At 48.9% G+C, this 16,884-nt stretch overlaps 2 protein-coding genes across 5 annotated transcripts in view; one reads left to right on the top strand and one right to left on the bottom strand.

Annotated features, from left to right (window-relative positions):
• The window catches only part of LOC149357661 (uncharacterized), a 130,496-nt gene that overhangs the window by 44,704 nt on the left and 68,908 nt on the right, over positions 1–16,884 (top strand). The window lies entirely within an intron of this gene.
• LOC149357662 (uncharacterized) lies at positions 11,735–13,633 on the bottom strand. The gene has a single exon (XM_089575393.1). It carries the CDS (start codon positions 13,631–13,633, stop codon positions 11,735–11,737), a length of 1,899 nt encoding a protein of 632 aa, XP_089431519.1.

Raw genomic sequence — 16,884 nt, 5'->3', positions numbered from 1 at the left:
ACAGTGCATTTTGGCAGTGAAGAGTGCCTAATATTAAATATTCCTTGGTATACCTTGCACAGCAGCAGCAACGATGGCCAGTGCCGTTTTATTACCATATACAGTAAAAGCTCACTAATTTGATATCGGAGGATATATTTATTTTGTAAAAGACTGACCAATGGTTGCTTTTTGATAAGAAGCGTGGAACAGTGACCATTGTTTCCTATTTTCAACCCCTGCGTCCTTCATGGTGTGACACATTAGTGGTGGTGTCCTCTCACAAGTGCCAGTATCGGGTGTGAGGAGGCTGCACTGAACAATGCGCCAATAGCAGTTGGCGAACGCATACTTTTGGCACGATAAAATAACTGCAGATGGAGGTGAAGGTGGTGAAGGCATGGTGAACCTTCCTTCATCTGCCACACCCTGCATTGTCTCTCTATCAGGTCTAAGGGGATTATACTTTAGAATCTCTCAGTGCCATTGGTTACAGAAGGGTTCTTTAGGGAGTAAAATCCACCATTTTTTTCGAGCAGTAGCCGACTATAATAGTATACTATGTAAACGCCGCTGAAGCCTGTAACGTTCAACTAGGTCAGTGAAACTGCTGGAAGGGCAACTTAGAAAACCTCTGATCTGTGCTTCAACCATAATGTTTTAAACTTCCTTGATATCTCATTTACTCTTCTACTGAAAACCTGAACTAAAGTTGGCAGCTCTCTGAATTATCGCTTGACACTTTTAAAAAAGTTTGGTTCAATTTTGCAGGTCGACACTGTGAAGACCCACGGTGTGTCGCAAACCAACGTAAGTACTCTTGTATCCTCTTACAATGATTTAATCAGCACTCATTTGCATCCTTGAAATACATGGAATTTAACTAAAAAGCTGTTGTTGAGATCCTTGATAACCTTGGAATTTGTGGGTCCTTGAAAACTGTTGAGTTTATGATTTGAAAAGGAGTTTGTGTGTGTTTTTGTAGATACCATACTTTCACGATTCTAAGCACCCCCTCCCAACTTGGCAAAAGAAAATTTGGACAGAAAGTTTGCATGTGAATCTAAGCACCCCCTTTTTTGAGAGGAAAAGAACGTAGACAAGGCTTCTAGCATGCTTGCTCACTCAATCGAACTGGAGTCTGAGACCCGAGTTCGTGCAGTGTCCACGGCGCGGTATCCACTTGTGTTGCTGCGCTCCGACACTACATGACAGCTAGTGGCGCAGGATGGCAGAAGCCGGCTGAAAATGACCCCTAATGCTCTTTCAGCGTGTTGCCACATGGACCTCGTAATGGCAGCCATTTGGCTATGTCAGCAGGCTTTGCAGGTGCTGTGGGCCCACATTTGCCTTATTTAATGTCAGCTGTTCGGCGTCCATAATGAAAGTCAGATAAGTTTGAAGAGGGCTGTCATAGCTTGAAATTCAAGCGCAGTGCAATTGCGTTTTAGGAAGATGTTTGCTAAATTTTTTTGCCAAATGAATTGTTACTGCTTGCATCCATCTTGGCAAGATATTGATGCAAAAAAAGGGGGGGTAGATTTTTTTATCTCCTCCCTCACTTTAATCACTGCTATCGAGAAAAAGGTTACTTAGCGTCGAGTAAATACAGTACAGTCAAATCTCGATATAACGAATTCTGCGGGACCGCACAAAATTATTTATTTTAAAATATCGTTGCAATGAAAAATCTGCGATTATAAGCCAGTGGTCAAACGTAGGTATGAAAATGACGTACCTTGGCAGTGGGCACGTGTGTAGACCAGCAAAACCTCAAGTGAAAATGTTGCACTAACTCCAAAGCTGATTTATTTGAAGAAATCCATTGTTTTCCTCTGCCGCGTGTGCCGCCGCGGTGCCTCAGTGGCTATGGTGCTCGGCTGCTGACCCGAAAGACGCGGGTTCGATCCCGGCCGCGGCGGCTGAATTTCGATGGAGGCGAAATTCTAGAGGCCCGTGTGCTGTGCGATGTCAGTGCACGTTAAAGAACCCCAGGTGGTTGAAATTTCCGGAGTCCTCCACTACGGCGTCTCTCATAGCCTTAGTCGCTTTGGGACGTTAAAACCCCATAAACCAACTAAACCAACCATCTTCTGCCGCGTGCAGCAAACACGACCGCGCACTACATTACACCACTACAGCACATACACCTTCCACTTTCCGGAACACCTCATCGCATGCGTATTTGCACTGAGCGATGAAAATACGGACTTTGTCCATATGCAAAAAAAAAAACAGAAACGTCAGAGTTCTCTATGACCCCATCTTCAATGCTCCCTGAAGTTTGAAAATTTTGTCTTGGTATTTCATAATGTTCGCGGCATTCGATGGGGCAATGCTAGCTGTCTGTAGAGGCCGAATCACTTTTTCCCTGCGTCGATTTCTTGCAGGGAAAGCAGCTGTGTTCATATCTTCTTGGCATTTCGCTGGCTAATACATCGCCAATATCGCACAAACTTCGCCATAAGATAATCTGTGGCAAAAAAAAAATACCGTCCCGCACGCACGAACACACGAACGACCGACCCGCGTACGACACACAACACAGGAAAAAAAACGCAGGCAGCTAGGCCTGCTGGCTACTGCGTAATAAACCATAGCTTCATGGTGGCGCTAGGAGCTGGTACTAGATGTGCTGATGATGATAGCTACGGCCCACGGACCATACACACAGAAACGGCAGTTTCTGTTTCACGCGAGAGTTGCAAGCTGCGGCGCTGTTAATTTTAGCCGAATTCGTAATACTGATATTCCAAAATTCTAGAAGAAATAAAATACGTTTGTTATTCTGAAATATACGCTATTTTGAAATTCGTAATTCTGAAATAGTTTTACATTGAAAACATAGCAAATCTGCCGGGGATTCTTAAAAAATTCGTTAATTTGAAAAATTCGTTAATGTGTTCGTAGTAACGAGATTTCACTGTAGATGTAATGTAAGTAAGGAAGAGAGCAGAGTGGGTCAGTGAACAAATGCAGGTTAATAATAGGCTAGTCAAAAGAAAGAGGCAGGGAATGTAATTGACGGTTAAAGGTAGAGAAGTAGGTTGCAAGATAAGGCATGTGTAGGAGACAGCAGGAAACCAGGTGTCTAGGCGGGATTAGGCAGTTTGCAGGAATCGAAGTGGATGAGCTGACACATGGCCAGGTTAATTGGAAGGATATGGGAGAGTCCTTTGCCCTGCAATGGGTAGTCAGGCTGATGATGATATTTAGTAAAGATGAATGTTTCATTTTTGCACTTCATGTGATTTTCCCCAGGCAATATGCACCGGGTTGTACAGCTATTAATGGAAATCCGGGCTGACATTAAGGAGCTGAAAGGAAACTACGCAGCTGCGTATAGTGAAGACCCATGCCGAGAAATCGGGCCGGCAACCTCTGTTGAGGTACTCAAAGAAATCGAGGAGGAGCTTGGAGATCCCGACAAACGAACCTTTCTGGTAAGCTCCCTGTGGTAGCCATGAAGACAAGCTGGCATTGTTGCAAAATTTGTCGTTGGCATTGTGAGCTAGAAATCACTTGCATGGTGCTGGAATCTGGTAGCTTGCATGGCTGGCCAATGATTTTTTTGTGCAACTGGTTTGTTCAACTTAACGGGACCGCATGATATCAGAAAGTTGCGGGGAGCTGCCAGTTCGGGTTGTTCATGTGAGATGGAAAGATACAATCGGAATAAGAATCAACCTTCCAGTTCTCTAGGATGTCGAGTCAAGCATACTACTCCTAGGTTAAGAAGGCACGACCATACAGCTTCATTAAACCAGTGTTTGATATGTTGGGTTGTCACCTGCATTACAGTGCAGTCCACTTATAACGATACCAGATATATTGATGTCAGCAAGACGTGGTCAGTCGTAGCATGCATATGGTGGACAGTGAGGTCACAAACTTGCGTCCTCACACTCCCTTCAGTGGCAGCGGGCATTGTTTGCAGCCGGTAGCTGGGGTACTGTCGCGATGGATGTATCATGCCTACATTGTTTCCAACAGATGGGCTAGCAAAACACTGTTTTCAGCATACAAAATGCATAGCTGTCTGCATCATTTTTATTTTACCAATTTAATGTAAAAACAATGCCTTCACCAGTGCCTGTTGGCTAGTTTGCTTGTGCAAATCTGGTACTTCTGTATTCCCAACTGGCTCATGTGCCAAAAAAATATTGATCGCTTCTGAAGTTTTTGTTAATGCGGAACAAAAAGAACGCTCGCTGTTGAGAGGCGGCAAATGTAATGATCTCTATGGGCGTTCACCAGGGCTGCCAGATTCTTTGTTGCCGCTGGAATTTCATTCTTGAGGGCTTTCATTGCTGAGGTTTCAACTGCACTTCGATGCAGTGATGCTTGCTGAAGGTGGAGTGGAGAGCAGCAGTTTTATTGGCCTGATTGTTGCCAGGAGCCTTCATCATCATTGCATCCTAGCAAATATAGTAATATCCTATTGTCATTTCTTAATGTCATTGAGTCATATTAGTGCTAGCAGAGTTGTTATTGCAAAGCATCTTTATATGCCAAAACCGAAAAAAGTACAAGGGACTCCGCTACATCAATTGTGCAGCTAGCAAGGTAATTCTTGTAATTTTTCTTTCAGACGAAAAAGCTTGGTTTGATTGGCGGAACGACTCCGGATGAGGCTACACGCCTCATAATGAAGACGTCTCATCAAAACACCAGTGGCCCTGGAATACACATTGGAGGGGCGAAGAGACAAGCCAGCCTTCAAGGACCTAAGGCTCTACAATGTGATTGTTGGTATGTTTCTGTTTTACACTAATTTTATATGTAACTGACCACATTTTTAGTCCTTGTGCCTGACTCAAGGACCTAAGGCTCTACAATGTGATTGTTGGTATGTTTCTGTTTTACACTAATTTTATATGTAACTGACCACATTTTTAGTCCTTGTGCCTGACTTCGGGCGTTATGCTTACATGTGTACTGGCAGTCTACAGTTTGAGTGCATCAAGAGCAAATTGTACTGATACAGTGCGATAAATGTATTAGGTTCGTTCAATAGGTGAATTGAACGAACCTATTAGTGTGATGTTTAGTTTGGTAGGTCTTAGTATCTCGCAAATATTCAAAAATATTCTGGCATAACCTTCTTTGTTTAGATGTTAAGTGTAAATGAAGTTTTATACCTTGAAAATAAAAGTACATTTTGCTATTGGCAGCTGCATAGCTGTTTTGATGCATTGGGGCATTCTTTTCAAATGCTAATAAGATGAGTGCTCTTCCAGCTGTCTGAATCGATTGTGTCATAAATGAGATTTATGTGATTTCAGCTGCTGTCCAGCGCCGGATTCCGGATGCGGATGTGGCAGTAATCAATAACCGCATCGCCGGATATTTGAGAGGGGCCCGGGACCGGGATGGCGGCCGCAGGGCCAGGATGAAGTAGCACAGTAGGATGTCCTGCTGACAGTGTTTTTTTTTTCTTCAAATAAAATATGTTAATTTGCATTTTGATGGCTTTGTGTACCTGATCTGTGGGCTGAAGTGGCATAGCAAAATACGTCACTTGCTCACAGAATCTGATATTCCAGTTAACTATTACAGTTTATCTTAATATCATTGCCGCCACTTGCCTGTCCCTGTTCAGGGGCTTAAGCCAACCTAAGAAACAGTAGTGGCTGCCCAAGATAGCCCGTTGTGGATCCCTTTAAGGCAGCCCACCTGAACCTGCTGTGGGCCCCATTGAGGAAACATACATAGGCTGCCCACATCAACCTGCTGTAGGACCGACTTAGGCTGCCAATATAGGCAGCCCACATCAATCTGTTGAGGGACCCGTTTAGGCTGCCGATGTAGGCAGCCCACCTACTTTCGCTGTTGGACCGATTCAGACGTGCCTCACTTGGGCTGCCCCGATCGGTCCAAAGTGGGACCAATGGGGTAGCTTGGTGGGCTGCCCTCTTTGGGCCTACCGGGGCCCGAGTTGCAGAGCCTGCGTTGGCCCGACAAACATTGCCCTCATCGGGCCCACTAGGGCCCGCACATGATAGCCCACATTGTGCTACTTGGGCAGTGATGACAAACCAGTCATGATTAGTTAATGATGAATTAGTAATGGTTGATAATGTCTAGCTAGTCTGTCTAACCAGCGATGACAAACCAGTCATGACTAGATGACTAACCAGTCATAACTACTCATGACTGGTTAATGACTAAATAGTCATGACTAATCAGTCATTAGTCATGGTTAGCCATGATTAACCTGTCATGACTAACCATGACTAATGGCTAACCAGTCATGAATAATTGGGTCATGACTAACCAATCATGACTAATTTGGTCATGACTAATCCATTACTCACGATCAATGACTTACTAGTCATGATTGGTTACTGACTAACTAGTCATGACTAGTTATTTGATCACTGGTTAATGACTTGCTAGTCATGACTAACTAGTCATGATTGGTCAATGACGAACTGGTCATGTCTGTGTAATGACTAGCTAGTCATGACCAGCATTACGAGAACTTGGTTCGAGTAACATTGGCCATGACAGAACAGTCATGACTAACCAATCATGAGTAACCAGTCATAACTAGTCATGACTGGTTAATGATAACTAGTCGACTGCTTAATGACTAACCAGTCATGACTAATTGGTCATTAGTCATGGCTAACCAGTCATGACTAACGACTAACCAGTCATGACTAGTAATGACTGGTTAATGAATAACTAGTCATGACTAACCAATCATGACTAACTAGTCGAGTGATTAATGACTAACCAGTCATGATTGGTTAGTTAGTCATTAACCAATCATGACTAACTAGTCATGAGTTAATGATTAGTTCAAATGCCAAATTAGTAGTTAGTGACTTCAAATGCCAAAGGCCCTGGTTCCATTCTGAGCCTCGACAGTTTTTTTTTACGTAGTGACGCCGAAACGCTGACACATCTGCCGATACGGCTGCTAATGACTGTATTAATTAACTGACTGATTAACTGATTAATTAACTGGCTAATGACTGTATTAATTAACTGAGAAGCAGACGACACAAAACAGCTGTCGCGAGCGCTCTTTAAAATGGGCGCAGCAGGGCCAGCGAGCCGCACCGAGCGGCGACGAGGGAGCAAGACTCGATCGCAGCGCCACTAGTTCGCGCGACCGCCACTTGGGACATCTCTCCGGGCAGAGCTGTGAAACTGAGTTTGTTCTAGTAACGTTGCCGCTGACAGCGAGAGTGGCTGAACAACTCGCCACAATCCTGCATAGTTGTACACCAGTGTAGTAGAAGTTATGGGCTTCAAATGCCTAAAAATTACATCCAACGATTATTTGCTACAACACAAACTAAACAAAATTTTATCAACTCAAATTTGGAGCTGTATAAATATTTTATAACAAAATTTATCATTTGTTTCAAAATTTAGGCTTCGTTGCCAGACGTACATAAATAACCATGGTGGCCCGATTTCTGAACCAAAACTATCACTTTCTGCTTTTACTAAACCTGCTTAGTCGCAACATATTATTTGCTGAGAGAAAAACAACCACATTTCCGCAGCAATCAAAACAGCCTATGTTCCAATCTCATATCAAGGACATTGTTGTTGAGCTTTCAGACTTTTTATGCAGTGTGGTCAGACGTTAGTGCTCATATTGAAAAGTATTGCTATTCGCGAATATTTATTGTGTTAATAATTCAAATTTTGCCGCTGCATAAATATTTTATAACAAAATTTAACATTTGTTTCAAAATTTAGACTTCGTTGCCAGACGTACGCGAATAACCTTGGTGGCCAGATTTCTGAACCAAAACTATCAATTCCGGCTTCTACTAAAAATGCTTACTGGCAACATATTATTTGCTGCGACAAAAAAAAACACATTTTCGGAGCAATAAAAAGAGCGTAAGTTCCAGTCTCATAACAAGGATATTGTTGTTGAGCTTTCGGACTTTTTATGCAGTGTGGCCAGACGTTAGTGCTCATAATGGCAAGTATTGCTATTCGCGGATATGTTTTGTGTGTTATTAATTCAAAATTTACGGCTGCATAAATATTTTATAACAAAATTTACATTTGTTTCAAAATTTGGACTTTGTTGCCAGAAGTATGTGAATAACCTTGGTGGCCAGATTTTTGAACCAAAACTATCACTTCCCGCTTTTACTAAAAATACTTAGTGGCAAGTAAAGTTGTGCCGGTAGTGTTGGTCCGGTGGTTTCCAGCAATTGGATGCACCGCTTGAAGGGCTTCTCAATGAAGTGACTTCCAGGCGAAGCGATCCAGGGATAAAAGAAGAACTTTTAAACAGGCTATTTACAGATGGGTACAAGATTCAGTACGGCCAAACTATCGCGGCCGGCCTAGCCGACCGCCTGCACAGAGGCGAGGGACCAACAGTCGAACTGGCGCGCCTTGCACCAGCTGTCAACGGCCGCTACCTCCGCGCTCGGCCCGACCGAGCGCCTGACAGCTACGAGTAGCTAGAGACAAAAGCCCTCGGGCGCGGGTCTCTTCACGAGTACACCCCGATCGCGCGCCCCTTTCCACACGCAAAATTGAACTGTGTTACAGCTTCCCGCCTGACATCAGTTTTAACGAATAGGAAAGCTCAGAACTGATGTCAGGGTTTTTCCCTCACCCCGAAATTCCTCCCTACGTGGTTGCGCAATCCCCTGCCAAGTGGACCGGATGCGCGCTAGACGTGTGGGGCCAACGGACACTTTCGGTTCCTAACCGTGCTGGCATAGTATACCGCACATCGCGTAACGCGACGAAACCGAGACCGTTTTCGCTTGTTTATGGCCGGCGGCTTCTCCCCCCCCGGGAGACAGGATTCCGGGAAGATGGGCGACAGGAGCCCAAGGTCGATGTCGGCAGAGAGCCCCGCCATCTGGAGTAGCAAGGGAAAACGCAAGAACGAACGGGGAGACCAACCGAAGAGCATGGGCGTTCGAGCCGCTCCTCCCCTTCCAACGGCACGCACTAAAACAAAACAAAACGAAACAAAACGGGACGCGCAGCCTAGGCCGCTGCCCTCTCGCGGAATGTTCACAACACATGTGCAAAAAGAGGTGGCAGCGTGCCGAACCCTACACCTTCTCCCCAAGACTCGGCTAATCTATTGAGAGATAAGCAGAGGCAACAAACAACAAAAAGGGTTCGGCAAGTAGCAGTTCAGTAGATCGGCACGAGCAAGGTACAGGAGCTTGTGAACCAGCATGCCGCGAGCTTTCGTCACGCACTTCACAGATACATGCTAGAGAGTCCACTAAACAAACACACACAGAAAAGTACCACTTTCGCTGGATTGGATCAGGGTGTGTCTCTTAAGTCCAACGAGTCAGTGTTCACTGTTCCCTGGCCCAGTTTCTCAGCGGTCACTGCGGGACGTCAGCCAGTGTACTACTCCAACAAGCGTTGGGGATCCTAGACAATGCATCCGCGTTACCGTGGTCGACTCCCCTGCGATGCTCAATGTTAACATTGTAGCGTTGGAGCGCCAGAGCCCAGCGCGTAAGCTTTGCACTTTGGGGCACGCTGCTCGTAAGAAATGAGAGCGGATTGTGGTCAGTGATGACAGTCACGGCGGCGGCAAACACCCACGTCTCAAACTTTTTTAGTGCCCAGATTACCCGGAATGCCTCCCTTTCGATTGCAGCCCATCGCATTTGCGAGGGTGTAAATTTGTGACTGGCGAAGGCTATCGGCGTCTCAGTGCCGTTGTCAGAAAGCTGCGCCAAACAGGCACCAGCTGCTACTGCCGACGCGTCTGTGAAAAGCAGATACGCCTTCCGTGGGTCCGGAGTGGTCAGTGCAACCGCCTCACATAGAGCTTTTGTGAGGGCTTTGAAGGCTCTGTCGGCGTCATCTGGCCATGGTATTTTATTCGGCACGCTCTTGCCCGTTAGGCGTGTTAGTGGCAGAGCGATTTCTGCAAAATTCGGAACATAGCTACGGTAGTAGCCACATAGCCCTAGGCAGCTCCTGAATTCTTTCTTGGTCTTAGGGACTTGAATGCCTTCAATAGCCTCAATTTTCTCCTTGGCTGGGCCATGCTGGCCTGAACGGACAACATGCCCCAGGTAGCGGATTGAGGGCAGCGCTATTTGGCACTTTTCCCAGCTAGCATGCAGGCCCACCTCCCCCAAAGTGGAAAACACACGGTGCAGATGACGGATGTGCGATTCGAGCGATGGGCTCAACACGGCGATATCGTCTAGATAAGCGCAAGCGTATTCTTCCTGCCCGGCTAGTAACTGGTTCATGTTTCTTTGGAAGGTAGCCGCCGCGTTCTTAAGACCGAAAGGCATCACCCGCCAGGCAAATTGACCTAGGTGCGAGATGAAGGCGGTCGGAAGCTGAGAATCCTCAGCGAGCGGCACCTGCCAATAGCCGCGCCTGAGGTCCAGAAGGGTTATGAACCTCGCGGCTCCGACTCGCATGATCAGCTCCTGGGGGCAACCCATAGGAAATGCGTCCGTCTCGGTCACCGCATTCAGCGCTCGATAGTCTATGCAAAGACGTACACCCGCCCTTTTTCGGAACGCACACGATCGGGTGTGCAAAAGGGCTTTTGCATGGGTAGATGAAGCCTTGTTCGAGGAGTTCATCAATCTGCCTCGTTACTTCGTCTTTTAAAGCCTCTGGGATCCTATAAGGGTGCCCTCGCTTTGGATTTGCCCCCTCTGCGAGTTTTATGCTGTGCTCGCCCACGCGTGCGATCGATGGTTCATTCCGAAACAATGCCTGGTGCTGCTCAAACGTGGCGTGCACCAGCGCCGCGGCATCCCTGTCTAAGTGGCTTGTTCTATCAGGCTTAAGAACTACACAGTCCTCCAGGAGGTTCTGTGCGCGTGGGGTTTATTCGACTTCTCCGAAGTCGCAATCGTCATGAAATATGACGCTAACCGAACCCACCTTGCCGACTTAGGGGCGTAGCTTATTTGCATGTACTAGCATCGGCGACCGTCACTCATCTGTACGTAGTACGAGTGCTCGCGGTACCTTTTTGTCACCACCCCCGGCCCCAGCCACTTTGGGTACATTTTCCCTGGCCTCTTTTCGTCGAAGACGAAGACCGCCTCGCCTTCGCGACAGATTTTCACCATTGCATGCTTGTTGTAGTGTGACGAGTACGCCTCCTGCTGTTTTCTAGTCGTTAGCTCTGCGGTGTCGGCCGCGATCTCGAGCTGTGCTTTCAGCTTCTTCAGATACTCGGCCGGGGCGCTCGCCAGTTCCCCGGGTGCTTCAATATCTCCCGCGGAGCTTTGCTTTAGGATACCTAGTGGTCCTACTGGGTCTCGGCCGTAAAGCATTCGGAAGGGCAACACGATAGTGGTGTCGTGCGGCACCTCTCGATAGGCCCAAAGAAGAAAAGGGATGAACTTGTCCCAGTTTTTCGGTTCCTTTTCAATTACGTGTGAGAGCATGGTCTTAAAGACTCTGTTCCACCTCTCCACCGACCCATTGCTTTCCGGATGATTTGGAGCGGAAAAGCGTGGGGTACAGCCGAGCTTTCCAAGAAATTCCTTCGTAAGTGCGGCTGTAAAACTGGTGCCGCAGTCTGAGCACACTACCTCGGGAACACCCGTCCGGCTAAACACCGAAAGAAGCGCATCGCAGGTTGCCCTGGCGGACAAAGACCTAAGGCAGACTACTTCTGGCCAACGCGTGCACAGATCTATTATGCAAAGCGCGTACCTATGTCCTCGGCCAGACGATGGCTCGATCGGACCTATGACATCTATGTTCACTTTTTGGAAAGGAAACTTCGGGCGAGTGAGAGGCGTTACGGTACCCTATCAATTCGCCGGCGGTCTGAACGCACTTGACAGCCATGGCAGCTGTCACAGTGATTGCGAAGAACCGACTCCATGCCCGGCCAGTAGAAACTGTACTTGAGGCGAGCTTTAGTCTTGCGAAAGCCCAGGTGTCCCCCCCAATAGGACTCATGTGCTAGGCTTAGTGCGGCCTCGCGCCGTAATATAGGTAGCACTAGCTGCTGTACCCCCTGGCCTAGCACCTGGTCTTTATGATACAAAACTCCGTCTACGACTGATATGCCCGCCTTTCCCTGCTTAGCGTTCTGCCAGGCCTCACGCAGTGTCTCATCCTCACGCTGCTCCACCCGAAACTTCTGTGCTCCGCCAAGCCCAGCCGTGCTATCCGCCTGTGATTGCTCAACTTCATTTCTGTCAAGGGTCTGCTCGGGCAGGATTTCGTCTTCGAACGTCAAAACTGACTCGGCACCCGCGTCTGGCCCTGGTTCATCCGGTCTGTCTTCACCCGGCGGCGACAGAGTTCCAACCGCCTGCACCAGACCCTCACTGTCCGATTTGCACGTGTCGTGCAGCTGTTCCCATGCGTCTGCCGAGATTAGGCAATCGGCGTGCGTGAGCTTGTCGGTGAGCGCACACGTCACCGGTGTCACATTGTCCACATTTTCAATTAAGGAAGCACCACGATACAGCTTCAACGGAACAACTGCCAGCTTCGCCTCTACTTTTTCTCCGAAGGCAGAGATGAGATCGATTGTCCCATGTGGGGATACAAACTCCTCAGGTACAAGGCTTTCGCGCACTACGGTGATATCTGCGCCGGTGTGCACAATGACGCTGAAAACTGCTTCCCGACAGCTGATTTTAACGTCCCTTAGAGTTGGACGCGTGGTTTTCGAGGCATGGGTGGACACGCGTGCCGTTAACCTATCGTCGCGCGGCGGACGCTCCCGTTTGTCAGCTGGGTTCTCACGATCAAATGGGCAGTTCGCAACAACGTGCCGCCAACTTCCGCATCGGAAACAGCCACCCGATCGCGATTCCTTTCTCTTTTCTCCTCCTGGCCTGACTGCAGCCCTTACGTCTCCTCGTTCTGCCCCAGGCTTCTGCGCAAGTGGGGATTCCGTCCTTGGTTTTGGCCGGTTGTCAAAACCCTTAAAGCGGTCGGCTTTCCTCTGTGCGCTTCCCTTCCCGGTGGCTTCCTCGTACGTCTGTAGCAATGCGGCTATCTCATCCGCGTTCAGCCATTTCTCACCCTCGCGCAGCTTGACATATTTCCGTGCTTCTTCCGATAGCCCCTCCTTGAGCTGGTCGGCGACCAGTAGCTTCAGAAGTCCATCAAAAGTCGACACGCCTCGAGACTTTAAATAAAAATTTAAATACCTCTTGACGCGTGTGACAAAACCCTTCCAAGTTTCTTCGCGCCGCTTGGTGGCCCCTGAAAACCGCCTTTGGTACTCTGCGGCTGAAAGTTTTAACTCATCTAGGACCACCGTCTTCAACTTATCGTAGTCCCTGTGCCGTTCTGCGGTGAACCGAGTCGATAAGTAGGTTACCCGCTCGGCCAGCACCGGGAACACAAGCTGCGCCCAGTGTTCCTTCGGAATATTGTAAGCCCTGAGCGAGCATTCCACTGATTCAAACCAGACGGGCACTTCACCGTCTGCAGGCAATTTGGGGAACGCGCCGGCGAGCAGCTTAGCGTACTGTCTCAACCGTTCGTCTTCGGAGGGCGCAGCATTCTGGCTTCGAGCACGAATGATTTGCATTTCAAGCGCTAAGGCTTTTATCTTTTTTTCGTACAATTCCAGCTCTTTACCAATATTTTGGCTTCGCCGTGACCTCGACGCCTCATTGCTAACCTTGTCACCCCTATCCCCACTGTCACCACTGTCACTATCGCTGTTCATTGAGGATGCATTGTCTGGGTTAAGATGCCCAAATCGGGTTATCATTAACTACGCCCGCCGTAGTCAAACAGTGACCGCCAAGAAAAAGGAACCAGGGAACTCGGAGCTGCTCGCAGTGTCCTCCTTTCAGGAAAGAATGGAGTCGACCTCTTAAGGTGCCGATTGAAGCCGCCAGCTGCTGCCGTTGCTCGGGGATGCCACTTGGCGTCCGCTGAAGGTCGTGTCCGCTTCAATTTCCCAATTGCCGCCGTTGCTCAGGGATGCCACCCTGTGTCCGCTGAAGGCCTTGTCTTCGGCGTTTCACGCCCGATGCTCCTCGCACCTTCGTACCCTTAGCCTGTCGTCCACTCGGTATCTCGCCTTGGATACCGAACTTCGTCCTCTCCTGGGGGCCGCTGCAGTGCACCAATACTGTCGACTGCGCCAGTAAAGTTGTGCCGGTAGTGTTGGTCTGGTGGTTTCGAGCAATTGGATGCACCACTTGAAGGGCTTCTCGATGAAGTGACTTCCAGGCGAAGCGATCCAGGGATCAAAGAAGAACTTTTATACAGCCTATTTACAGATGGGTACAAGATTCAGTACGGCCAAACTATCGCGGCCGGCCTAGCCGACCGCCTGCACAGAGGCGAGGGACACCACGCCCCAACAGTCGAACTGGCGCGCCTTGCACCAGCTGTCAACGGCCGCTACCTCCGCGCTCGGCCCGACCGAGCGCCTGACAGCTACGAGTAGCTAGAGACAAAAGCCCTCGGGCGCGGGTCTCTTCACGAGTTCACCCGGATCCCGCGCCCCTTTCCACACGCAAAATTGAACTGTGTTACAGCTTCCCGCCTGACATCAGTTTTAACGAATAGGAAAGCTCAGAACTGATGTCAGGGTTTTTCCCTCACTCCGAAATTCCTCCCTACGTGGTTGCGCAATCCCCCGTCAAGTGGACCGGATGCGCGCTAGACGTGTGGGGCCAACGGACACTTTCGGTTCCTAACCGTGCTGGCATAGTACACCGCACATCGCGTAACGCGACGAAACCGAGACCGTTCTCGCTTGTTGATGGCCGGCGGCTTCTCCCCCCGGGAGACAGGATTCCGGGAAGATGGGGGACAGGAGCCCAAGGTCGATGTCGGCAGAGAGCCCCGCCATCTGGAGTGGCAAGGGAAAACGCAAGAACGAACGGGGAGACCAACCGAAGAGCATGGGCGTTCGAGCCGCTCCTCCCCTTCCAACGGCACGCACTAAAAGAAAAGAAAACAAAACAAAACGGGACGCGCAGCCTAGGCCGCTGCCCTCTCGCGGAATGTTCACAACACATGTGCAAAAAGAGGTGGCAGCGTGCCGAACCCTACAGGCAACATATCATTTGCTGAGACAAAACAACCTCATTTCTGCAGCAAGTAAAACAGTGTGAGTTCCAGTTATAGTGTGAGTTCCAGTCTTACAACAAAGACATTGTTGTTGAGCTTTCAAATTTTGTTATGCATTGTGGCCAGACGTTAGTGCTCATAATGGCAACTATTTCTTTTCGGTGATATGATTCGCGTTAAAGTAAAAAGCGTTATTTTATTTTTGTGTTGTGAGGGAGCAATAATTTATGGAACATCTAGTACAAATCTTGTGACGTTGGGCCCATATGACGTTGGCATGCCCCCAGTCTACCGCTACAGTGGACAGTAAGGAATGATGGGTGGTTCCAACACGCAGCCATAGGACCTGGAAGTGGAGAAGACCGTGGTAAGACAAGCCTTCGAAGCTCCCAGGTCCCGAGGGATCTTGGCCTCCTGACAAGGACGGGGGAGGGGGAAAGTCCGCCCTCCTGCCACTTATCTGAACTAAATAAAGTTTTTCTATGCTAGCTATGCCCGTAGCTGGTTTCAATTGTGATTAGGCCTCTGTTACCGACTAGTAGAGTGCTCATTTTTCTTTAATTTTGCGGCTCTGCCTTACGGCCACAGCAAATTGAATATTTTCTCTAAGGCGGCGGTACAGCGGAAATGACCAAATCGGTGTTCTTTATGAGGCCAAAACGGAGTTGGGTGGGGAGCACATAGATCAGAACCCCAAAAGCGTGTACGGCGGGGTCCGATTTGCCAATCGCGCGTGTACTTTACAGCGACGCGTAAACTTTTCTGTGTATGCCGGTCCAACCGAGCAAGCAAGCGACACGGGCGAAACACTTCACACGACGGTGCTGCTCTAACAGCGCCTACGAGGTCCACAAACAGTGCTAATTATTTATTGTCCAAACTTCCTGCTATGCAGTGCACGGAGCTGGAGGCAAGCGGCGGAGTGCTTGCCCTTTGCAAAGAAATGCATATGAAAACAAAATGCATATGAAGCCAAAAAGAAATGAGCGCGCGCTGAGGCGGCGATTAACGGTGGGTGGTGAAAACATTTATTTAATCATAGGGAGAGGTGTTGGGAGTCGTTACCTGAAGGGTCACGCACTTACAACCACTAGGTGGGATCCTTAGTCGGGCACCCCTTTGGCGGTTTCCGCAGCCCGGGAGCGCTGCGTTAAGGCCGTTTGGGCCTGGAGGGTGCAGCAACCGGACAGGGTCGCCTCCCAGTCCTCTCGGGTGGGGTTTGCGATAGGGGGTAGGGATGGGTTCCGCTGGCAGGCCCACATCATGTCGTAGGTGTGAGACACCTCCCCACAGCACCGCCCGTCGAATTGAGCATCGCAATGCTGTAGAGTTGCCGTGCGCAGCATCGTGTTGCTGCTGTGTTCGCAAACCCATAAAGGCGACCTAGTAGAGGCCACCACCTAATAAATACTCGCCGCAGTGAAATCAAATCACTCCAATCTGCCAGTCGCCTGGAGGAGGAGAGGCCGCCACGTGCATTTATTGAAGCCGGAAGCTAGCTCGCCGCCCTGTTGTCTGGGCGTGCTTGCTTACAAACATTTCTCCGCGCGCGGGTTTCAAACCCAGCAAAGGAGCTGGACCAAAGAGACTACAGTGCGAGTGGTGCTTGGTTTCTGGCCGTTGTTCATGTACTGGAGACATCGGAAATATTCGTATGAGACATTCGGCTGCTTCCAGGTATTGTTCTTTGCCACGTCGTCTCCACGTCATTCCTGCTCTTGTTCGAACGAAACAGTCCAGCCTTGCACGGTCATATTCAAGTAGCATTTCGCGAACGTGCTTATCGCAACACCGGTAAGCCCGGCAAGGAACTTTCGCTTTATCGTATTGCGTTGGCCCACCTTGGTACGCACTGTCTCTCGCTGCTGTTGCCAGCGGACGTTTGCCGGC

The sequence above is a fragment of the Amblyomma mixtum genome, chromosome 3, assembly GCF_055824585.1.
Source record: "Amblyomma mixtum isolate Tamu chromosome 3, ASM5582458v1, whole genome shotgun sequence".
Taxonomy (NCBI): domain Eukaryota; kingdom Metazoa; phylum Arthropoda; class Arachnida; order Ixodida; family Ixodidae; genus Amblyomma; species Amblyomma mixtum.
This window is presented reverse-complemented; position numbering and strand designations above follow the sequence as displayed.

Coding starts and splice junctions, on each gene's coding strand:
- LOC149357662 (XM_089575393.1), bottom strand. CDS start 13,633: ATGAACAGCGATAGTGACAGTGGTGACAGTGGGGATAGGGGTGACAAG.